The sequence below is a fragment of the Eptatretus burgeri genome, chromosome 5 (assembly GCF_056783735.1).
Source record: "Eptatretus burgeri isolate ZD-2024b chromosome 5, Ebu_testis_v1, whole genome shotgun sequence".
Classification (NCBI taxonomy): Eukaryota; Metazoa; Chordata; class Myxini; order Myxiniformes; family Myxinidae; genus Eptatretus; species Eptatretus burgeri.
Window position 1 is genome coordinate 24,278,516 of NC_140965.1, and position 25,263 is coordinate 24,303,778.

Genomic DNA, 25,263 nt, shown 5'->3' on the forward strand with positions numbered 1-25,263 from the left:
CTTCACCAAGGGTAAGCTTTATGTACATAGTTTACTACACACCTGTCTTTCACCTGGATCGAACTTTTGATGCCTTGAGTTCTCCTTCGCAAGACTTTCTCCTCTGTGCTTTTATTTTTTAAAGCCTGTCACTCATTCCAACAGAGTTTTTCTTTTCTCGTTTTGTCTGCAGTGTGTTTTTGCTTCTGCGTTGAGTGGTATTTCAAACCTTTAAAAAAAAAGTCTGATTTACTCATACTTGCATGATTTGTGTTAATCTCTCAATATTTTCCATCCTTTCTCTCAGCATTTGATAATGGCATTTTGACGAAGAGGAAAAACTGAATTTAGACCTTTATCTAACACCAATATAATTTGTAAGATATTTTCCTAACATCACAAATAGATTCTGGCAATTAGACTTTGTGTGCTGAATTATCGATTTGATGCAGATCCCCCAAATAATTCCTGTAGGTATTTAACTGACCAGTCTAACCAGGAATTAGACGTATAGGTACACACAAATAAACACCCCCCCACCCACCCACCTCGTCTTTCCTTCTTTAACAGAACAGGTATTTCCATTGGGTGGCTGAGTTGGGAGGCTGGTTCTGATGTGGTATGCCCAAGAAAGATCATGATTGATGCTGAGGCCCAAAAGTGGGAGGTTCCTTTGCCAGCCTTTTGGAGAGATATGAGAATGTAAGATTTGCCCGGATTGAAAGGCTTATTCCAAGTGTTGGACAAATTCTTCATTCTGTGAAGGTCGCTACCTTCCGACCTGAAAGATGTTTTCGGAGTGGATGGAGTCATTGGCAAAAATATGAGCGTTTTGCAGAGAATTAGATAGTTGAAGATGAGGATTGGGACTGGGCCCAAGACACTCCCTTGGGGCATTCCAGCCTCAACAGGGAGAGTTGATGATAGGATCACTTATTGCACATTTGCAATTAATTTTCATTTTTAATTTGGCTGATTTAAGTGGTCTTGTTAAACTGGCAGGAATTGAAACATTATGTTGGATCGTTAATAAATGGTAAATTATAATAGAATACAATCTATCGACTGTGGTCGAATAGTATGCTCTCAAACAGACTGGAAAAGCTGCAGCTGATGAGCCACAATCTACGGGTGCTTGATAGATTGGATTTACATGTCGGCTTGGTTACCCACGGAGTTAGTCAGGCAGGTGATTGTATATTCGGTGACTTCGAGTTGTCTCGTTCGGATGATTCAGCCGTAAAAGCATTAATCGTCCTTTTGTAACTGTGCTTGCCTTTTACGGAGGCAATAGAAAATATTTGGGCATTTCATCGGTAGGTTTAATCCCTTCAATTTGGAAATGTGTGTACAGACTATCTTAATGAGGTGCAATGAACTTGAACACCATTGATGAAATGGGTTGCTTCTCATGTGACATGCAGTGCAACTTTCAGTTGAGAAAATGATACTCAAAAACCCCACTGTTGTCTTCTTTTGTTGCAAGGCATTTACAAAGCTTGTCTGCTTTTAACTCTTTTATCATTGTTGTTATAATAATTTTTAACCCCCCTCTTCTCCTTCCACACCCCTAGTGTGAACCTCTGACAGCTCGACCTCTGATTCGCAGGGATGCTCACCCTCCCTCTCGTGTCGATGCCTTCTTGGCATCCGGGTACAGCCACACACTGGACCCCAGGCGTGATGCTGGTGGCGGACGTTCCCGCGTCGTGGGTCAACCTCCTGTTGCTTACTATAGTTTGTCCCGTGGAGGTCAGCGCGATGAGGGATACAGACCACAGGGGGATTACTGGGGAGGTGAGTTAAAAGTGTTAAAGGTCATTTCTGGGTAATATTTTGCCAATTTTTTTTCATTAACCTCCGCCATCGAAGATCGGAGGTTACTGTTTTCACCCCTGTTTGTTTGTGAACAGTATTACGGAAAAACTCCTCGACGGATTTCGACGAAACTTGGTGGGGGGGATTAGGTATGGTCCAAGGATCATGCCATTAGATTTTGGATTTGGTCCAAAATCCAATATGGTGGCCATTTTGAAAAAATATTTGAATTTTTTTTTTTTTTGCATTTCTACATGTTTTAAGTGATTTCCAACCCTCCCCCCCCCAAAAAAAAAATTGTTAGAGAAAAAAAAAATTTGCAACTTTTTTTTTCAACAAAATTTCGATTTTTATTTTTTTTTGCATTTCTACATGTTAGAAGTGATTTCCAACAAAAAACATGCCAAAATTATAATTGCGGCTGATTTTGGAACTTCAGATGGATATACCCACGTAAAATCAATTTCTGTCTCGAGGAATCTAGTTATGACGAATGAATTGAATATGTAAAAGGGAAAGTTGCAAACTATAACTCTGTGAGCACTGTTGACGTCAAATTAAATGAATAGGATATCAGGTTCACTTGAGTGACCTAGCAGTATTGGCGGCGGAGGTTTTGCACTCGACCGACTGCTCCCCCTCTCGTTCTGATATGTAATTTGTTTGTGACGTGTCAGTTTCGGGGATTTATCATGTGTTGGTTGGTCATGGCTCGGTGACTTGTGAGAGCTTTGGCAATTCAATAATCATCTTGCTTGTGCTGGTTTGTTGTTGGTCAATAAGTTTGCTCCTTTGAAGAAGAAATTGGTCCACAATTTCCTTTTTAGGTCATCTCTACCGAGATGACCTAATGAAGCCAGACCAAATGTCCGTCCGTCAACAATTTTTCTTTCCGATCTTGATGAAACTTAGTATGTGGGTAGAGGTTGATGAGTGTTGCAAAACGATATAACTTTTGTCCGGGTTCAAGGTCAGGGACGAGGTCACGAGGTCACGTAAGTTATAAAAATCGCCATTTTCAAAACCTATCTCGTCTGCCATTCTACAACATATTCGGCAGCTGTTTATTGATTATGATAGTAAAAAATATTATCTTGTATCTAACTGGACATATTTTTGAATTTCCTTCCCGTTTGGCCGCCACGTAACCTGGAAGATGGTCAAAAACACCTCCCGGTACAAAGAAAACTTTTTACTTCCGATCTTGATGAAATTTGGTATGTGGGTAGAGGTCGATGAGTGATACCCAACGACATATTTTTTCCCGGATTCGAGGTCAGGGTCAAGGTCACGAAAGTTGTGAAAGTCGCCATTTTCAAAACCTATCTCGTCTGTCATTTTAGGAGATATCTGGCAACGTTTCATCGATTATCATAGTAAAAAAAACATTATAGATGACCGTCACCCCCACACGGGGTTAATTTTTGTATCTCCAATTTCGTAACATTGTTTTCTTTCAGGAACCCAAATTTATAACTGGGCCTATTTGGTTTGCAGTTACAATTGATATTAAAACATTATGTGTGATGGTGATTTGTTTTTGTAATCATTGGGTCATCTTGCTGTGTGAAGTATGCTGTTGGAAAGCTGAATTGATTCGTGCCAAATTATTTAGTGATTACTTTGTCCTGCAGCTCCTCGTCAGGAGAGTTACAATAACTACGATGGTTACAACCATTATGCTACAATGGATATGAGGCGTGGACCCTCTGGTTCGGATGCCTCATGGTCGGGAGTTGGGACAAGGCAGCAAGATCGGACGTGGCCGTACAGGTATAATAGGGGGTTGTCATGGTGGGGTGAACAATGAACTTTGGTGTGCTATTCTTCTTTGGTTTGGATGTTTGCTTTGTTTTTGAATCACGTGATTATCCTAGCAATGTTTGTTCTTACAAACTGTAATTGATAACTGGTTTGTTTTATGTCTGCTGCTGAAGACTAAACTGATCTCCAGTCGGTGCAACTGTTGGAGATTGTGTCCAACTTGCATGTACAGTAGTCTCATGCAGACGTCTCTGGCCTCGTGAAAGATTGTCAGGACAATGTTGATCATAGCTGCAGACACCCAAGAAGGTGGAGGTGGCAGAAGCTCAGGAAATGGGGTTGAATGGAAGGGGGGAGGGGGGGTTAAAGTCTGCCAAATGTTCAGAAGTAATAATCAGGGCTTGCATCAGAAATTCTCATCTTTCTTGGATTGATGCATTTTGGAGTTTTGTTGATGTTCGAAGAGCTGCCCAGGTGTAGGGAAACTTTGACAAGGGCAATGCTCGAATGTACTCATGGTGCTATCTGTTCTGTTCATTCCCAGATATATGTTCCTGGTGCTATCTAAAGTGTCACCTGGTTGAATAGTGCAAAAGCTCATGGATAACGCATCATGAAGATGGTGTACTTTCATGGTCACATGGAACAATTTCGCAATGAATGCAACAGCCAAAAGTTTTATGAGCATGTGATGAGAGGGTTTGTGTTTGCACAGGAGCATTTCTTGTGTTTTTTGACAGTTTTTATTTTTGTATGTTGCAAGGTGGTTTAATGTGATCCATCAAGTTAAATGAGCTTAAATTGCAACTCTGCTTTGTGATAAAAGGCTGCATGAGTTGGGCACTTAACTTTCAGTCGACCGTTTGATGTTTAGATCTGCACCCCTCTTGTGCCCAACTGCTTGTGTGACTGGTCTTGCTCTGCATCAGTCCATAGACATTTTTCCTGTCTCGCTTTTCCATGAGCTAAGATTTTGTATACAAGAGAATGGCCTAAAGTTGATGCATGCTTATTGTTCTTATCTGTATGTTTTAGCTGAACAGTTAGGGTCTCCTACGTCGTCGGTGTGTTCCTAAAATGTGACGGGGGTGGGGAGGGTGGGAATAAATTTTCCTGTTTAAATTAATGTAAATATCATTTGATGTGTCAAAAGTTATTTTGTTTTTGTTTTTTCCCCACTAAAAACACCTTTAATGAGTCCAAAAAAAGTTTATTTTTGTACATTTACATTCAATAACATCCTAATCGTAAAATAAAATGATAAATAAACAAACACATAAATAACAAAAAAGTAACATGTCAAGTCTGGTGCAGTACTCATTGACTATGGATAGAGCTTGTGTGAGGGGAAATGGGGGTAGTGGCCTATTGTGAGGAGGAGGAGATTGAGCAGAATCCACCTCCCCCAATGCCTCTATGCAGTGGTGTACTGAAGGGTGTCTGGTGCCCAGAGGCAAAAAAATTGCTCCACCATACACCCACTCACCATAGACATAGGGAAACGAGGATCTTTATTTTAAAATTTCAATTAATTGACCACTCCACTTGATGCAGTATGCCAAACCAAAGATGAAAGGAACACTAAATGTCAGTTCAAATATTTGTTCAATTCAGAGTTATTGGATAATCCATGACTATATTGTTAAAGATTCAGCGGTGGCGGGATTCGCACCCGACTCTTGACCCCAGTGTTAAGGATTCGGACGTTACTTAACAGCACCGCCATCTCCAGGGTTATAACGCCGGCTGGTTTGGCACAATTCTCGGGTTACGTGCCTCAGATCACGATACCAAAATACACCTGTGCCTTGCCAGCTGGGGGAATAGACCCTGGTTACAGACTGGTTTTGTCAGAGACCGAGCGAATTCTGCCAGTCTGTAACCATTTTGGTTTTATATACCAATCGAGCGAATTGTTTCTCAGCACGGCACGAACAAACCCAAAGCGGCAACTTCATACAAATCAGCCAGATTTATTGGGGACACATCGGGGAACACAACACAAGCAAAGCATTCACGACAGTTATAATTAATCTCTTACCGGTTCTGAACTAGGGAACTACGGGTTTCGAAGGGAACCCTAGCTAGATAAACCTTAGACAACATGCAGACAAGACATGGACAGCATGCAGACAAGACAGAGTACTTGGTGATGCTTCATGGACGAGAGGAAAAGTGTCAAAGGCCCGAAATGCGGCTCGTGACAAGCCGATGTCGATGGATTCGAGCACCCAGCTCGAACATGCAGCATGGCAAGATTGCGGCGTCATCCATTTGTCGCAGCCCTCACGCACACAGCCTCGGCACGTTCAGACCCGAGAGGTCGACGAAACAAAACGAAAGATCCACGGTGTGCTCCAGCTGGCCCCTCACAAGGTCCAGCATACAAATCCAGGCCTGGCCTGTTCACCAGACAAGGCCAAAGCGAGTTGTTGGGCTCCGCAGGCTGGGTCCGTGGCCGAGGAGGAACAGCCGGCCAAAACCCCCCTCCACAAAGTCAATCGCCCGACTCGCCGTGCAGGCAGCCTCTCCCACTGCCAAAATGGCAGACTCGATGCGCAGGCAGCCTCTCCCACTGCCAAAATGGCACTCGCTCGCTTCTCAGTTTCACCACCTCCTTCGCAGTGCTCTCTCGTCTCTCAGTTTCACCACTGCCTTCTTGGCGCTCTCTCGCCTCTCAGTTTCACTTCCTCTTTCTTTTGGGGCACGCCCCTTCACGAAGCCGACAGACTCCTCCCCCTCCCAGAGCACTGGGCGGAGTCTCCTTCGGAGAGGGGAACGAACAAGAAGAACCTCTCGGTCCACCACCACTGTACGAACAATAAACAGCCTCGTACACCTCCCGACACACCTGTAACGTCCATTTACCGAACAACCTGGCTAAACATGCATTTAATGGGGGATCTGGACTAATCCTATATTTAATAGCACACTCAGGGCCATTTCCACAACAATATTACTTTGCAAACATATTCCTGAATATATTTATCTTCTCCACGTCTGCTGGGTCTTTTAGCATGTACAGCACTGGCATCTCCATGTCTGCCACTTCCCTGATTGTGACTACCACTGATTGTAGTGGGGAAGCTTGCATGTTCCTGTGATGCAGACAGTTATACTGATGCGAGCTTTGCTCCTGGTAGGTCTTACTTAGCCAGGCAGGTCAATTGGAAGGAGCGAGACAGAGTAATCACAACTTTGGTAGTAGGAATGTTTTCCCCCACTCCCTGCATGGCCTAGTCACCCCCCACCTTCGCAGTGGTCCTGTGAAGAGGTTTTTCCTCGTTTTAGCATGAGGTGAATGGCACTAGCCAGTGTTATTTGTCTTCTTCTTTGTTGGATATTTTGATGGCAAATGTTCTGTTGACCTTTCTGACTTAGTTCCTCCTGTACGAGTGTTTGGATGCAAGACTGTTTGCCATCTCCGCACATCCACACACTTCAGCTGATCCAAAGTGCAGAAACAAATGCTATGCAAATAGATTTATCCCTCGTGCTGTTTCGCTTTGGAATTCACTACCTGTAACATGCTTCCCATTATCCTACGATCTACACAGTTTGAAGAGTAATGTCAATTCCGACTTCCCACATCTTTGAAGTTTCATCCTATTCTGCCAGACTTTTGTTACTTCTCTGTCTGCATCTGTCTGTGTCTTGGATGTTTTCTTCTTCATTTTCTCCCTTTATTTTGTGATGTTTTGCTCTATATTTACCAAACCTTCCTGCAATGTCTATCTTGAGTGGTTATATGCCTTGTTTGGGGTATTCCCTCCCCCCCCTTCATGAAAAATAATAAAAATTATTGATGTGTACAGTCATACACACAAACACTTGATGCAGAACAACTTTTCTGGCCTTAACTGCTGCAAAGTGATTAATGACTTGGTAAAATTTGAGCTTTTCTGGCATCTCCCTTTCTACTCTGAGGCAGGCCTGATCACTGAGGTGATCCTGTCCCATTGATGCCATCAGGTATGTGAGGATCATCTTTAATTTACTGATTGAGCATTCACAGCTTGCAATTGACACAGAAATGGTAAGAAGGATTTTTAAGCAACAATTTAAATTTGAAACATCTTCACCGTCAGACACTGAATGAAAGCAGCTCCAAAGGAGTCTTTGGGTTACTGTCATGACGGCTTTCTAGAAGCATCTTGCAGTCGCAGATGAGTTTGGCTCCATCCAATTCGGTATGGTAGAAATTATCTGGAGTTGTGTAACTTTGCCCGAGAGGGAGAGCAGCTGAGTTCTTGGTCTCCAGAAGATTTCTGATGTCGTGTAAAGTCAAACCTTTCATAGAGTTCCTTCAGTTGAGTGAATCGCTGAGTCATTTCCTTTTGGAGCCGGTCCAGAATGCTTCACGTGACTCGCGATCTCTTCCTCTGCCAAGAGACCTTCGTCTCGTGCCAGTTCGCCAGTCATTCTTCTGCTTCTCTGTACCTCCACTCCCCATACCTTGTATCGTTCTTTGCTTTGGTTCATGGAGTTTTGGCACAAGTCATCTCAAATTTTGGAGCTGTTAACTTGAAGGGCTTTGTTGTGAGATGCCTCCTGGAAGTTCATACTCACATGGTGTAGTCTTTTAAAAAAAAAAACATTTTTACATGATTTATTTTCACCAGCATGTCAAGCCAGAAAGTGATTAAATCCAGCCAGTTTCTCAAAAGATGATTGAGTGTTGGTAGTTGATTTGGAGCATAGCAAGCAACAGAAATAATAAGCTGCTTCACTGGAGGAGGAATGAAGTAGCCATGTCTGATTAACCTCACCACCTTGTCCATTACCAAGTTGCCATTTGAACAATGATTTAGTCATCAAACGTCCTTCATTCTGTGTGAATGGTCCACAGTTATTCTGAAATGATGCAGATCCTCAAACTACTATCACCGTGTGCAGCTGCTGTGATATGATGGGAAATTAAAGCTTGCCAACATCACTGAATCAGAGAACTGCTGGAACTGATGAGTCAGGCATGTCAATGTCGTTATGTATTTTATCTGATGACATCGGTGCTTCTTGATTGCTGACTTTTTGGCCATCATGCTATGGACTTCATTGATCGTCCTTTTTATTTTGCCGAATGCCTTCTGTCTTCTCTTCTACATGCGGCTGATTGTCTTCCATCACCTCCACTGGAGGTGTTGTCTTTCCCCCTTCCCTAACGGTGCCCGATCCTCTTCCCTCTTCTCTACCGGTGACCAATCCTCTGCTGTCTGGCCGGCTGATCACCCATCAGCCATTCCTTCCCGACACGTACTCTTCATACGAAAACATTGCAGTAATTTCCTTGACTTCTGTGCTTCTTACACCTCTTTGACCTTCTTTTTCCTGTTTTGAATGCCACTCAGATTTCTTCCAAACATGTTTACGGACATCAAAAATATTACCTAAGTTGTGTGGTTGACACATCACAACCCAAAATTTGGGTCCAATAACTACAGATAATGCAATTAGATTATTGCGCTAATATTATTGTACATGTATAAAATACCTTGCAAATCAATTTAATACCTACAAATTCAGAGCAAATGGTAAACAAGAAAAAGAGCAATCAAAGATCGCAGACCCTCGCCAGGACTTGTTTTGTGTGGGATTTGTGCATTTGTGTGTTGCGTAATTAATAACAGCATAACTAGATCTGTCACTTTATAACTGATGGCAGTGATGACCGGGTACCAAGAAGTGCTGCTTTAATTGGACACCTGACCCATGACGTTTGTTATTATTCAGTTGAATTTAGAATGGGATTAAAATATACTCGATTCAAATCGAATGGAAGACCAAATCAGAACAGTCTTGCATTGGAGTAATCAGAAGGGACCCAAACAAGCAAAAAGCAAGGATGAAGTCATCAGGAGGAATGTGGATAAGATTCACTTTTCAGCTGCTACTCCTTTACCTTCAAACCCATCTAGGTTCAGCCAAGTGAGCCTTCTTGAAAAAAAACTAATAATTTTAAACAAAGAACCAAGATCAAATAAATTAAATGATTCTGGCTGCCAGACCATGCATCCGATCAAGTTGAAATTTAAAACATGTATTCCCCATCACCACTAGATCATAATTGTGAAGCATCACGTCGGTTGATTAAGCAGTTCCAGCGAAAACTTGATTTAATTTTTTTCTTCAATCCAAAATGGCTGCCAAACCATGTGACCTTTCAATTATTCCTTAAACATGTACACTCAAGGCTTGCGGAACATGTGAAGTTCCCCTCGATCTGTCTCGCCATTCTGGAGAAGAAGATCTTTTATATGTTTTGGGGTAAATCCAATATGTCTGCCAAACCATATGACCAATGATGTCATATGTGTAAAGCCTCACCTCAATCTGTTCAGCCACTTCAGAGAAGAAAATTTTTGAAGGATTTATTTATTTATTTAAACAATATGGCTACCGAATCACGTGACCGATGACGTCGTCTTGTTTTTTTTTTGCCCTGTGAACCATTTAATCCCTAGATGACGCTCAATTTTCATACTGATCAGATGTAGCATTCTACATGTACAATTATGACGTCATTAAAAAATCGCACTTTATCCTGATGAGTACCTGCTATGTGCCAAGTTTCAATTAATCTTTTTTCCTTGGTGTGGCTAAAGAGATGTCCAAAGTTTTTCGGTTTTTCCAACATGGCTGCCACACCACGTCACCTATGACATAATTATCATTAAAACATTCTTCATGAGTCGTCGCTCTTATTGTGAAAATTTTTTCACAATCTGACAGGTGGTTGCTGAGATAAACACTGAAATTCTGTGTGGATAAACAAACAAATGGGCTCAAATGCAATACCTTCTCGTTTGGCAAGGGTAAAAATTGCTAGAAATAATATTATTTGCTAAAGTAACCATTAACCATTCAGGCCCACTGAGCAACGACACCCGCCAAACTGTCTTTCTCCCACCATGATCCTTTCTTCCTTTTTCCTCCACCTTTTTGGCTTGAGAGCCTATCTCGTCATCGTGACATGGTACAACAACCTGTTCTGTATGATGCCAGATGCCCATGTGATTCGCCGACGTTGCGAATCTGCAGCTTTGAAACCGTAACTCGAAGGTTCGTGATCACGTGGTTTGCTTTTACCAGGACACTGACTGGAGAGGACTTGTGATGACGTACGTAGCACTGGGTACCGAGGCATGATATTTCTGCTGATGTACTAATATTTGGTGCCACATTGTCATGCAGAACACAAACATTCTGATGATCAATTATTGTATGAGAATAGCTAAATTGTGGGAGAACTTGTTCGACTGGTTGTAAACTTGGCGTCCCTGCCCCGCAATCCGGAGTTCTGCGGAAAATCTATGCCACTGCCTCTACATTGTGATCCTTCGTGGAAATTCACTTCAAAATAAAAGTACACTGACTGGAACCGCCGATGATTTATGGAAACGTCATTGTGTTGTTAGAAGTGTTCCCTTTTTGATTAGTGACATCATAGCCAAACAACATTGTTAGAAGCCGCGTTGGAGGAGAACTTACTGTCTTTTAAATGTTGAGATCATGCAGAGGAATTAATTTCCTCTATTTTCTTGCCTCTCTACCCCCCCCCTCTCTCCCACCACTCGAGTTAATGATTATTTTCTCATCACAGATCCTTCGACACGCTCCTTGACACGTATCAAAACCCCAGTCTCTACTCTCTGCCCCGACATGATCGTGCTAGTGCAGTCAGCCTCGACAAGTGGGATGGGCGACACAACTCTGCATCCAGTGGCCGTCGTGTGGGTCGCTCTCCAGGCCTCGCCGAGGTGGTTGGCCTTCTGGTTTCAGGTGGTGAGCCTAGAGTTGCAGCAAATGCGGCTGCATTTCTTCAGCATGCTTGTTATGGGAATGAAGATGCCAAGACTGCTGTGCGTCAGCTGAGGGGTATTCAAGCACTAGTTTCATTGCTTGACAGCCCTGTGTTTGAGGTACAGAGGGAAGTGGAGCATTGATAATGTTTTCAGGTTTTTGTTTGTTTTGACTGCTGTCCTACCTTTTAAAAGCTGCTTACCAAGTGGAATGTTTGCAGGTTCAGCGTAATGCTTGTGGTGCTCTGCGAAATATGTGCTTTGGCACCAACGTGCAGAATAAGTTGGCGGTTCGTGACTGCGATGGTGTAATCGCCCTGCTACATCTGCTCCGACGAACAGATGATCCTTCATTACAAGATGTTGCGACTGGTATCAGATTATTATGATTATTATTATTATTATTTCCTTCTCATTGCTAATCCTCATTGGCCCATGTGTGTGAATTACATGGTTATTTAAATTGCCGGTCGTTGCTGCACTTCCCCTCCATGGAGTGGCAAAAACATCGAGAGCTGGACAGATTTGGGATAGACAAAAAGGCTCACTGGAGTTGCTCAGATGTCGGCTTCACTGGGATGGAGAACGAGTCTTAATAAATGCCTAACACCAAGAACACGAAACCAATGGCTTCAGGAAGATTGCAGGATTTAGTCATTTGGACAAGTGTAGGTACTGTAAGGTAGAAACAAAGCACCAATCACCTTTTTTCTGGATATAAAACAACTCGTGTCACAACAGCTGTACACACAAAGGTACAACCAGGTATGCAGAGTAATCCACTGGCACATCTGCAAAGAAAAACCTCAACATCCCAGTCTCAAAATAAAAAATATGGAAGCACAAACCAAAAGTGATCGTTCAAAATGACGTAATGCTCATGTATGACCTGACCATCCCATCAAGAGTGAACGTGGACAACAAACTATTGTAACCGGACATTGTACTTGGATACAAAAAGGAAAGGATGACTGCTAATCGAGGTGTCTGTACCGAGCAACTTTGGTCGAAACAATATAGATCAAATACCAGGATCTGTAAAATGAAGTCAAAAGAACCTGGAAGCTGGAGAGTGCTGACATTGTGCCAGTGATCAATGGAGCAACAGGAATGATGAACAACAACCTTACTGAGGTATTAAAAAACATCTCTGGGAATATTACTACAAATGAACAAAAGGAGTCACGACTTTTGGCAGATATTTCAAACGGGAATGTAGGAAATAAAAATACTGAATATACAAGATGGAAAAAACACATTTTGGAAATTGTTCACAATTTATTTTGTGACTATCACATCCATTAAGTGACCGCCATGGGTATCCACAAAATTGTGCTCGCTGCAGAGCACACTCCACCACTGATGCCAGTGTTTGTAACTGAATGTTAAGGATTTCTCTACAAATATTGTCCTTTAGTTCCTGTAAGGTCCTGGGTTTTGTACCGTTTTCATGATCATCCTTTTTCATAATCCGACACAGCTAAGTCTCAGAAATCTGCCGTTCATGGTATCGCTGTTTACACTATTTCTTCAAGGAGTGCACGGTGTCTTCCTGGACAGCCGGTTGCTGCAATTCACTGACCTCAGACAACCTGACCTTTTTGCATCTCCCACTGAACCCAGTCTGTGGGGATGCTGTTATCCGTTTCCCACTGAACCAGTCTGTGGGGATGCTGTTACCTGTTTCCCACTGAACCAGTCTGTGGGGATGCTGTTACCTGTTTCCCACTGAACCAGTCTGTGGGGAAGCTGTTACCTGTTTCCCACTGAACCAGTCTGTGGGGATGCTGTTACCCATTTCCCACTGAACCAGTCTGTGGGAATGCTGTCACTCATCTCCTTGTGGCTTTCTGTTGCTGCTATTCTCACACCACATGCTCTTCAGAATTCACATTGTGCACACACACTGCAACCATTTTAGAAGTACAGCTCCACAATCGGTGCCCTCTGCTGAAGTGTCCACTTATCCATGATAGTCAAACCTTTTGATTAATCTGCAACCAAAAAACAGTTAGAACATTGCCTTCAGCACAATTTACAGCACAAATAGTCATTACTTTTGGCAGACCCTGTACAATTGGAGAACGTCCTGGGTGGGTTCAGGGATGGTCCTGAAAATAACCCTCAGAACAAAAAGATGATGACGACCACGACCACCTTTACTGAAATCAAGGTGAATATCTAGTCCTAGGAGGAGTCAGTTCCACCTTCTGAAACCTGCAAATAGATATTATAAATTGAGATTAAAAAAAAATTATTATTATTGCAATTGCTAATGGAAGAGTTGAGGGACAGGCCAAAACTTGGTTTGCTGAGGTAAGTTGTATTATTTATTTCTTCAATTTATGTCCATTTTCAGATAAATGTCATGATGTTTTGGCTCCTGCTTTGCAGTTTTTCTGTGAATAAACAGTCGTCCAAGTTGTATCTCGGTGTCATCTGATGTCGTTACTTTGCTGAAAACAATGGTAAAATTGGTAAATAACCGACTTCTGGGCCACTCTGTATCAGCATAACCTTATTCTCGTGTTGTACATAATAATCCATTTGTTTGTTTTTATATTCTTATTTTATTTTGCTGTGAAGCGTGTTGAGGGGATGCAAGCAAATAGTTTGCATTGTTGGTTTTGTTGCAAGTCCTTTTACCCCCATTGTACTGGATATAACTCAATTGTATCATGTGATGTCATTTCTTATTGCGCTGATCGAATTAAGCATGTGTGGAGCATATTAATGCCAATTCAGGTTTTATTCCCAATTATAGGATCCATACATTAAGTTTAATGGGTTAAGAATAAATAAAAAAACAAGACTGATGTCATGCAGAGCACAATACTTGCAAAATCCATAAAACAAATTTGACCTCAAAAATAATCGGCTTGTTGATTTCAATGACCTGAAATATAAATCCTCTTAATATTTCAAGTCAATGGGATGAAAATTGAGGATTTTAGAAATCTCACCCAAGTTGTTGACCTTTGGCCTATGTTGACCTTTTGACCTCAAAACAATAGGCTTCTTCTTTATGTGAAGCTCTATCATGTGGTGAAGTTTCGTGAAGATCGGTTTAAAATTGTGACCTGTAGGTGATTGACATACATACAGACAGCAGTGTGACCACTCCTCATTTTCATAAATGCCAAGGTGAGCCAATGAAAACCAAGACTTCACAAGGCTTCGGAAAAGCGATGATAATAGAAAACCTATACGCCTAGAAAACCAAGACGCCAAGATCTTGTGAAAAAGCCAAGGAGTGGTCACACTGACAGACAGACAGATAGACAGAATAACAAAATCGACTAACCAATATACTTGAAAAATCTTCGATTTTTTTATTTTTTTTTTTTGCAAGCAATGAGTATTAAAACAAGCTGCACTCTTCTGTTGCTGTTGACAATTGATGGTAATGTTGCTTTTAAAAATGACTTTCTTTTTTCTTCATAAATCGTTTGGATTTTTCTCTTGCAAGTTGGTTTGTAATGCTATTTTCGTTCTTCTAAATTTTGTGAAGGTGTTGCGAGTCAGAAGTCACTCTTTCGTCTTTTCGATCTCCATAGCCAAATGGATGTACATGGTGCACTTGTTATTGATCGAATTCTATTTAATCTTATCCCTTGGTTATTCAGTACTTGCTTTATCACAATGTCAACTTTGCTTGTACAATAACGTTATAGGACATGCATGTGATAAGGTTCAAGGTTTAGGGGGAAGGAGGGGAAAGACATTCCCTCCACCTATTCCCCAAACCCGAGAAGCCAGGAATTCTCAACTTGTTCACCACCGAGGGCTGCATATACCCTTCATGCGTTTTGCGAGCCATACCCTCATATCACCATGTACTAATACGTAAACGCTCGATGGTGAATGTTACATCTAGCAGAAATGCAAACCAAATGAATTGTAATAAGTTTCATTATAACACTGGAAAATATCTGTTATGTCCATTTGAATGTACAAATATAAATTCTAAAAATCGGTATCTTTCACATTCCTCGTAAGACAAGTTACATCAGTCTGAAAATGTTAAAGGGGACAGTAGTAACCCACCAAGCTCCCCCCCCCCCCTCCACTCCCTTCCCCAAGGAAAAAAAAATGCCACAACTTTTGATTTTGGGCACAGCCATTATCTGCATCAAATTGCTGATAGTCCTGTTGTTTGCAACCCCATACAATAAGCAAACTTGCTTTTATGCCTAAAGGTACCCTGTGGAACCTTTCTTCACATGAAGATCTCAAGACCTGCATAGCTGAGCATGGCCTTGGGGTCCTCACCAACTCTATCATTGTCCCTGGCTCTGGTTGGGACCCGAATGCACGTGGCCTGTGTACTGGTGTACCACCTGTTCAAATGGCAAAAGCTTTCCAGAATGCTACCGGCTGCCTCAGGTATTCAAAAGATATCGAGCAAATCTGCATGTGTGTTTATATATGTATATATATGTATATATATATATATATGTATATATGTATATATGTATATATATATATATATATATATATATATATGTATATATATATATATATGTATATATATATATATATATATGTATATATGTGTACGTACAAGTTTGTGAACTGGAAATGCAACCTTGTTTGGATCGCCTTATAATCTTTGTGATCTGGCTGCATGTAAACAATATGACTTGTGTTGTGTGCTCTACAGGAACATCAGCTCTGCGGGCAGTTCAGTCCAGGCGAGACTTCGTGGCTGTCAGGGCTTGGTGGATGCACTGATTCACTACATATGTGATTCCGTACAGCAGAGGAATGCGTGTGGCAAGGTGACGCCGGTTATCTGGAGGAATGGTCACTGTTTGCTCACATTTATTGTTGACCATCTATGCAAGAACACAGGAACCATTTTTATAAAAAAAAAATTTTGTTCATTGACTGAGTTTTGTAGTTAACACTTTTAATTGTGATCCTTGACCATTGACTGATTTTTGCCCATTCCACAGGCATTGGAAAACTCTGTATGTGTGCTCAGAAATCTGAGCTGGCACGTGTATCGGGATGAACCGTCAGCACAGCTCTCATCCCCAGCTCTCTCTACAGCCAAAAAAGCGGGCAAGGATGCACGCAGGCGTACCAAGGGTGAGATTGCTTGGCCTTTATAAAAATGTGGGTGGGATTGAGAGGAATAATTTCCTTTGAGGGAGTCATTTTATAAAATGTTAGATATCTTCTGTTAATAAGATGGACAAATGAATGGTGTATACATTCTTTTTTTTTTCCTTAGGATGTAATATGGAAGAAGAAGTTTCTCTTAATCTGCCCGAAAGAATTGAGCCAGCGAAAGGTATGGGTTTGATCTGCAAACCTTGGGTTCTCGAAATAATCTGACCTCTTGATCATCTGAGTTAAGAACCTGTAATGTAAGCTCATAATCTTGCACCTGTCTGGTTCCAGGTGCAGAACTGCTCTTCCAACCTGAGACTGTCCGTGCATATGTTGGTGTATTCCAGTACAGTGACAACAGGCTCACATTGGAGGCAGTGGCAAGCTGTATTGATGCAGTGGCTGCTGGAGATTCTCAGGTAATTTGCTTGTTCACGTCAAATTCTGAAACACGCAGACCAAGCAACTTGTCCATACGTCCTTTTCCTCAACTGCCTCGTTCTCCTTCCGTTTTTGTTTTGTTTTTTGTTACTGCTTTCCTCCTCGACTTCCTCCTTTTGCTTACATAATATGTGGATGACTTCACTGCATATTAAATGTCATGTTAATTCAGTGGGCAGTGTGTGCACGTTCCATGGTGCGGGTGTGTGGTGGACTTCCACACTTCGTGAGGGTCCTGGAACAAGTGCTTGATGGTTTGGGGGGATCGTCGAGTCGAAGTACAGGGAGCTGTCATGGTCGACTGGTATGGGCATTGGCGTCTGCAATGAGAACCCTGGCCAAAGACCCTCATAACAAGACCTTGTTAGGTGGGAGTTTTGTTCCCTTTTATTTATTTATTTATTTATCTGTCACTTTATTTTGCATGTTTGGAGTATATGTGGAAAGTTCAGTTGTGAGAATGTTTGTTTCAAAACTGTCTTCTTTTGTTACTACTCAGCAGGATTGACATTAACTTAAACACCGTTCTGTGTCATAACAGTAATTCATCCTGCATGGAGTGAAAGCGCAGTAGGCATGAGGTTGTTCATCAATGTTTGTTAATAATGATAAACATTGGAGTATGACAGTTCCTATGCCAGAGCCACATGGGCCCTGCAAATATTTTTCAATGGATATGGATGTTCAGAACAGTAGTGTGGATGTGAGAGATTGTCTGTGTTCGGCTCTGCTGATTCATAATGCACGGGATATGGATGCTAATCCAAACAGCATTTCATTACCTGCATAAATTATTCTGCTGCCCAGCTTTGTGTATGATGTATTTATGTATTGTCATTGATTTATGTACGTCACGTGGCTGTAATGCTTTCTTCTGTTCAATAATATCCACTTCTCTCCTCAATCATCAGGTTCCTCATGTAAAGTTTGCAGGCATGGCAAGTTATCTGTCTGACATTTTTGTATTCCACTCCTTATTTATTTGTTTATTTGCACACTTGAAATCATAATTCTAACAGATGCCTTTGTATGTCTCTTGTTTTCAAATTGAACCAAGGCCTACATTCCTCATCTTATTCGTATCTAATTACCAATAGCAATTGGATTCCACGGTGTATTTTCAGATTACTGAATTTTGTGAAATCTTCAATATTATTTATTTAAATTAATTTTTTGTATTCCAAACCTAAGTTCAGGAAGGTCACATGACAGGGAGGAAAGCAATTTACAGCTGGACAATAGGTTGGGATGAGCAAGGGAATGAATGAAAATTGGAGAGGGGAGGAACATAGTAATCTGCATGTAAGAGAGCTGAGATAGGGAGGGGGGATTAATGGAGGAAATCATGGGCTGAGATGGTGCTGCACTGCTGCTTTTGAAGCCATGGAGGGAAGAGTGGAATTGCATCACCTTTAGATTAAAGAGGTGCATTCTTGAGGAACTGGTTGGATGGGGTAGAGTTGAGGTTAGGGGGATTGGAGTTGAAAGAGCAGTGGGACAAAGACCGGAATAGAGGGGACAAAACGGGCCACCAATCTACCTGCAATGGAAGAACATCAGACCTTGAGCTTCTTTTTGGGAGATGCTAATAAAGTTGAGGGTTTTGACTGAGACACAGGGGCTCTGGTCCATAGGGAAAAGTAATCAAATGAAAGACCAGATACTGCATTGGAGTCATCAGAAGGAACCTGAATATGAAAAGAGCAAACATGGTTATCAGGAGGAACCTGGATAGGATTTGAGTTTCAGCTGCTGCTCCTCTAATTTCAAACCCATCCAGGTGCAGCCAATTGAGCCTTCAAAAAAAACATTGTAAGAATTCACTTCTCCCGAAATAGATAAAGAAAGAGACATAAAGAGTAAAGGAGAGAAAATAAACAACAATAAAAAGGCAAGATTTAGAATGAATAAAGAGAAATGTGAAAAGGTTGAAAGGAACGAGATCAACTATCTGGAAGATTCCTGATAGATTTCAGCATTTACTCCCCAGGCTCAAATGCAGCAACAGGTACAAGCTACCAAATTCCCATCCAGTGGGGAAAGAGTCAACACATCAAGAGAATATGGTACAAACATAATCAAATGAAAGACCAAATAAGTTGGTATTCCATTGAGCTTGGGACAGTGTTGTAGCTCATGAGAAGTTCTGATTTACCAGGGAAGGACTTGGCACCCAGTCTTCACGGGCTTTGGTCGCCAGCTTGGATTCATGGTCTGCCCAGGAGAGGACATCGCTGATGGTGAGGCTCAAACGACTGAACCTCTCTCTTCCAGTGGTTTCTTGTGGAAATGTATACCAGTCAGCATGTGAGACTATCCTACCAAGGAGATTGTAAGAGGATATGATATTTGGCTGGATACACCAGCATCTGATGTTTCCAGGTAAGCAGAGAGGGAAGCAGCTGTGGCCCTCCTGATCACTTTGGTGTATTACTTGGACTCCCAACGTGGGAATGGCATACGAGGTTGTACAGGTGACCAAGATTATCTGAAAGGGTCTTCCAGTGAACTTTCCACAAACTGGGGCTTTGTTGGGAATGCAAAGCTGAGCAGGAATGTGTTGTCTTTGTGAGCCTCTGTAGTGCTGTAAAGGTGAAAGGGGTTAACAAATTGCGAGATCTGTGAATTTGATTCAGGATGTCAGTTTCCCATTTATTTGATTCAAAATTAAATTATTATTGGTGTTATCCATGGTGCTTTGGATTGAAAATAATTTTTGTTGTTGTTGCACATGTCTGTATTGTGTTCGCTAAATTCTTTTTGTTATTTGTATTGTTTAACATGGTATTATGGGACTTTTTTGGTTATTGAGCAAATAAGATGAATCGTGGAATTGAGATTATTGGTTTAATGTTTGGGGTTCATTTCCTCGTCACATAATTGGTGACGGTTGCCCTAAAAGTGAGGATCAAATTTCAGTTGTGCTTATGTTTATCGAGACTTTAAGCCTGCTGGTTTGAAATTGACTACACGGGACAGACATGATTGCCCGCACATGCAAAGTGAAAAGCGGGGTTAAGCAATTGGTTCACTTTGTTTGTCTGTCTGTATTTCTTACAGACGACAGTTTATGACCGAAGAACAACTTTATTTTAATTGAGTGTTATATTTTGAACACTAATCGGAATATGAATGGGACCATGAACCTGAGCTTAGCAGTACTTTGGCTCTGAATTTGTCCCGATTGCGCATGCGCAGATGATTGAGATAAATTGTTTTTAGTCTCTGCCTGTCTGGTTGTCAAACAAAATTGAAAATCATTCCAAACAGGAAACTGTTTTTCAGTATGTCATAAAGGACACAAGCAACAGGCATGACTAATTCATGTAAAGTGTTAAATAAGGTGGTGTGAACGACACTACAACTGCGGTAAACTTCTAAAAAAAAAAATTTCTATGACCTTTAAAATCTTAATTTTATTCAAATTGAAATGTAGACAACAAAGTAGAACACAAATTGCCTTTTGGACACTTTCAAAACCCTTTCATTTCGCAGTGCTTGGACAAAATATTTGTTTTAAATCATCACGACCAATCAGACTTGCTGCTCGTGGACCCCGCCCATGTCATTGTTTCTCAAGACTACGTGGGTTAAGGTCTTGTATGAACTCTCTAATTTTTTTTTGGTGTTAAAGCTTTGTGCACTCATGTAATATTTGCCTGACGGTCCATTTCCAAGTCTGTCTTGTTACTTTACCTTTCTAGGTGAGAGTGCCATCTCTGCCCTGGTCTCCTGTCTTCCTCCTGTATCACCAGCTCCTCCATCACCACCTGTTCCAGAAGAGGGCAGGGTGGCAGCATTGTGGGCACTTGGGGAGTTAGTTTGTGGGAGTGCTACTAATGGCCGTGCAGTTTATGAAGCCCATGGTGTGGGACGGTCAGCTCGGATTAACCATGCCAGGTGAGGCACTTGAGTAGTATGTTATCAGTTTTGTTGGTAAAAAAAAAAAAAAAAAAAAAATTGGGGGAAATAAAATTGATTTCATTGATTTGTTCCCTTCATTTTTATGCTACCCCCTTCCCCCTCCACCCACTGATATTGAATAAGACCCCCCCCAAACCTCTTTGCTTGAGTTACCAAAACTTTAATGATACTTCAACTCAAAAATCACTCGTTTGAGGAGAACAACTCGGGTCACGTCTTCAGACGCATAGAGCTGCCGAGGCAGTTTTTACTTGGCTAGGTGGCATAATCTTGGACGGGTCGCCACTCCGACACAGGATACTCAAATGGCTCATTCTTCCCAGTAAGCTTGTACTCATTTTGCTGATCACGGAAGGATGATGGGCTGGGTCAACCCACCTAATGTTATTCAACCGCACAACAGAGGCTCAGGACCTTAAGATCTTAAGCCAGCCAGCTTAACTGTTAAGCCAACACCAGGCGTAATCACTTGTTGTCCATCAATTTATTAATTATGCAAATTTAGCAGAATTTAGAAATGAAGAGGCTCGTACATTGAAATATCTTGTTTTTTTATTGCCAACAAAGTAATTTATATATGACTTGAAATATGCATCTTTCTTACTCTCATCATGGGAAGTGATTAACTGGGCCCTCCCCTTCTCTACTTCTCCACACAGTAATTGGGTCGCCGAAATAGGTGACCCTTATTATCAGTAATTCTGTCTGTTTGTTTGTTTGTCATCAGCATAATTGGTAGTAAACGTGGGCCGATTTTGACCAAACTCGGGTGGTAGGTACATCTTATGACCTCGTGCTTTGGAAATTGTGATGGCTGCTTGGGACGCTTTGGTTCCCAAGCAACAACCGAAAAACCTTCAAAATCGGTACCGTTCACGCAAAATCAATTCCGAAAGCTATTATCCCACGTAGGGTTATGAAATTTGGCATGAATGATCTACAGGTGATGCTCTATCAAATATATTCCGGTTTTTGTGATATATGGAATACTTTACCCACAGCACCCCCTACAATTAGGGTATGCGCGAAAATTGAAGGCCCCCGAGCGACCAGGTGAGTGCATCGATACGAATGAAACTTTGCAGGTTCATGGTACTCAATGAGTACAACAACTTTGCCTCAGGACATATTGACCGATTTCGCTTAGGTCAGGGGTCAAAGGTCAATTAGTGCAAAAATCGACAACATGCGAGAGCTGGAGGTGCCTTCGCGCCAAATGTTACTCCTTTTAGGATTATGGTCGGATGGTCATGAAAATTCACACTAATCGTCTGGAATGCATTGTGCACAAATGATCGAGCCGGATTTTCGATTTAGATCTTTGTTCACCCACAGCACCCCCTCAAACTTTGGGGATTTCCGATTTCAAACCAAATTTTCGGTACTTTTCATTCAAATGGATACCGAGTAGTTATCAGTTGATGGAACTGGATGAGATTTGATATGCATCATCTTAAGGTGATTTCCTATCCGCTATATGACATCCATTTTGCTCTATATCTTATAGTTTCCAAATGGCAACCCTCTCAACTTGGGTGTCTGAGGGCCATTGAGCATTCCTGCTGAAACTTCAAAGTACACTAGCTCCAAGGCGATTGAACCGAATCGAATGAAACTTTACATGCTTATAGACTGTAATGAGTACTACAACTTTGCTTGTTTGCATAATGACTTATCTCGATTAGTTCAGGGGTCAAAGGTCAATAAGTGCATTTTTCGGTCAAAATGTCTATTCAAGTCCCCATACTGGCAAAACGGCTCAACCGATCCAAACATATTTTTTGCACATGAATACTCCCGGATGAGTAGTACAAGTTTGCTCATTTGCATAATGACCTATCTCCACTAGGTCGGCGGTCAAAGTGTCGCAATACTAACAGTCCTGCTCGGCGACCCATCGCTGCCTACCGGCTTGTCTTTACTGTTTACCGTTTGAAGTGGTACTTTATGAAGACTAATTTGACATTTTCTTCTTAGCAATGAGGATGAGCACTCTGAGTAGGTCAGGCATTAACATTTGGGTGGGATCGTGGTGTGGAGGGAATAGACATTCATGACAGTTCCTTGGCTTTTTTAAAATATAATTTTCATGATATAATTCAACGATTCATGTCTGTGCAGTCTCTCTCTCTCTCTCTCTCTCTCTCTCCCCCCCCCCCCCATTTGCATTGACCTGAAAGTTGATTTGCACTTTTATTCATTTTTTTTTTGATTATACAAGCAATGATCCTTTTTGTATTGCAATTGCGATATGCACCAGTGATGCTTCCAGCCGAGAGAGAAGGGCTGCAGGAACGCTGCTCTCGGCTCTCTGGGCACAACGAGATGTTCGCAACAAGCTGCAAAAAGATGGTTGGAGCAAGGACAGTTTGCTGGTACATTTCAGGGGAATGAGTTGTTGGAAGAAATAGATTTTGGAGGACATCAGTTTTGGTTTGTACTAATTGGTGTTTCTGTTGTGCAGGGCAGTAAGACAAAGAGTGGTGTGCGGCTAACTCGAGGTGATGTTTGCCTTATGTTCACTGTCTACTCGGTCAACCAGACGTTTTTCATCCACGTTTCTGAGAACTTGGCTTTCAATTTTCTTTTCTGCTTTGCTTCATCCATGAACCCCCCCCCCCCCGCCACCTCCCTCCCACCCCAGACATGAAAGTCTCAGTCAGCCAGGAAGAAATACCTCTGAATGACATGGGTCCAGGCAAGTTTCTTTTTCAGCATGTTTTAATTGACAGATTCATTGCTTCCTCGTTTAACTGCAGAAACTCTTCCCTGCTAACTTGAATGTATTTTTTAATGGAGAGCTGCTTTTGAATCTGGAATAAGAGCTCTGTGATGTCAATAATACCCCTCCCTGCACCTCCCACCTCTTCCTTTTTCCCGTTCCAGTTCGATGCTAACCTTTCTGCATCCTTCCTGTCGATTGTTTGGAGCGAAAGCATCTTGAATGCATTAAAATATATCCAGTTGGCTTCTTCATACAGCCCCTGCCACTACTGCCATTTAATCATGTGGGGTGGTTGTGGAAGTTCCAGAGTAAAAGAGATGGTTTGGTTTTGATGTGAAAGGGGTTTGGTTTGTGGTGGGGGATGCTTGATTGTGCTGAGATCAAGTTGATGGAAGTTTGCTCAGGCTCATTGTAAGGAAAAAGGGGCCAAATGTTGTAATTGAGGTTTTTGAGAGCATTTTAAATGACGAAAATCCCACTTGATCGAAAGCGTTGTTCTCTTTTTATTTTGTTTAACGGTTAGCTTTTTCTGTCCATAGTGGTTTTTCATTTTTATCTAAAACTGTTATTATTTGTCTCTTTTTGACTGTAAGCAGTGGGTGAAAGCAATTTAACCATGAAGATTTTTTTTCTGTTGGTTGTCAAGGATTCAAGTTGTTTAATAAAATATTTATAATTGCATGAGACTGCATTCATGATATTGCCAACTGCAAGTGAACACAATATTTTGTTTTTTTGTTAACATCTAGGTCTCAGCTTGTCCATAAGTCTTTATTACAATGAACAAACAATGCTTGCTTGCATTTATATAGAGGCAGAGACGGACCTCTGCACGACCCTACCCTCGATGTACTCATAAAATGGTGAAAGTTTGAAATCTTGTACCTGTATGTGCATACGGATTGCATTTAAAATGGTCCAGGTGGGAAGAAGTGGGGAAATGAGTTGTCATGAAGAGGAAGATATCAAATTTTAAATGGTGAGGATAAGTTGAAGAATGATGATGTGCTGCTGTTTGAGTAAGAGTGCAATTGATTATTATCCCCACGCTTTTTGAAAAAAACGAGGGGTGGGGGGGGTAGTGTGATCTGCTCCATCTGTCTGTCTGCTATGCAATCTCGAAACGGTTTGGCAGCAATTCACCAAACTTCGTAGTTGATGATCACCACATGGTAAGAAACTGCAAGAGCAGTTTCCTTTTTTTTGGCTCGGGGTAGTGGACGCAGCGACGCGCTGCTCCCATACCTGACCTGACCTGTGAAAAGGTCAAATATCCAAAAAAATGCAATTATGGGCATATTTTGAAACTTTTTTTCTTCTTTCAATGAAACTTTGTATATGCAATCAACATTGGTGGACACATGGTTTGTCAAAATTTTTATTTTTTATATTGTATTATATTGCCATGAGTCTCGTTTGAGGTGCGAGTGCGAAGGAGGTTTTTGCCGTGCATATGTTTTGTTCCATAAGCCAGTCGGCCCATCCTTGTGAACACGCTGTGCCGTGAGTCTCGTTCGAGGTGAGAGTGTGAGAGGGTTTTTACTGTGCACATACTTTGTTATATAAGCCAGTCGACCCATCCTTGTGTACACGCCAAAGTGCATGATCTGCGGATGTCGTAGCACGAGATGCACTTAAGTTTTTGAAGGTTTGTCGCTAAAAATCATTCCAAAATGAGTCGAAATGTGATTTATG

The 25,263-nt window shown here is 41.6% G+C and overlaps 2 protein-coding genes and 1 long non-coding RNA gene across 11 annotated transcripts in view; 2 read left to right on the plus strand and 1 right to left on the minus strand.

Moving 5' to 3' along the window:
* The window catches only part of LOC147026073 (uncharacterized), a 390,674-nt gene that overhangs the window by 310,429 nt on the left and 54,982 nt on the right, over positions 1-25,263 (plus strand). The gene's annotated exons all lie outside the window — the stretch shown is intronic.
* Positions 1-25,263, minus strand: part of NF1 (neurofibromin 1) — a 244,393-nt gene that overhangs the window by 173,965 nt on the left and 45,165 nt on the right. The gene's annotated exons all lie outside the window — the stretch shown is intronic.
* LOC147026080 (splicing regulator ARVCF-like) lies at positions 1,533-24,249 on the plus strand. Its single transcript, XM_085881098.1, has 15 exons — positions 1,533-1,776; positions 3,432-3,570; positions 11,162-11,480; positions 11,582-11,732; positions 15,560-15,746; positions 16,024-16,141; positions 16,319-16,454; positions 16,600-16,659; positions 16,770-16,897; positions 17,092-17,287; positions 20,624-20,819; positions 23,104-23,218; positions 23,308-23,344; positions 23,488-23,541; positions 23,730-24,249. The coding sequence occupies exons 2-15, from the start codon at positions 3,485-3,487 to the stop codon at positions 23,738-23,740; spliced, it is 1,794 nt and encodes a 597-aa protein (XP_085737224.1). The 5' UTR covers positions 1,533-1,776; positions 3,432-3,484; the 3' UTR covers positions 23,741-24,249.

What these genes read in the sequence shown, in the direction of transcription:
- LOC147026080 (XM_085881098.1), top strand. Translation starts at nt 3,485, where the DNA reads ATGGATATGAGGCGTGGACCCTCTGGTTCGGATGCCTCATGGTCGGGA. An exon ending in GATCGGACGTGGCCGTACAG is followed by an intron (nt 3,571 to 11,161) that starts GTATAATAGGGG and finishes TTCTCATCACAG; the next exon opens with ATCCTTCGACACGCTCCTTG. An exon ending in GGAGCAAGGACAGTTTGCTG is followed by an intron (nt 23,219 to 23,307) that starts GTACATTTCAGG and finishes TCTGTTGTGCAG; the next exon opens with GGCAGTAAGACAAAGAGTGG.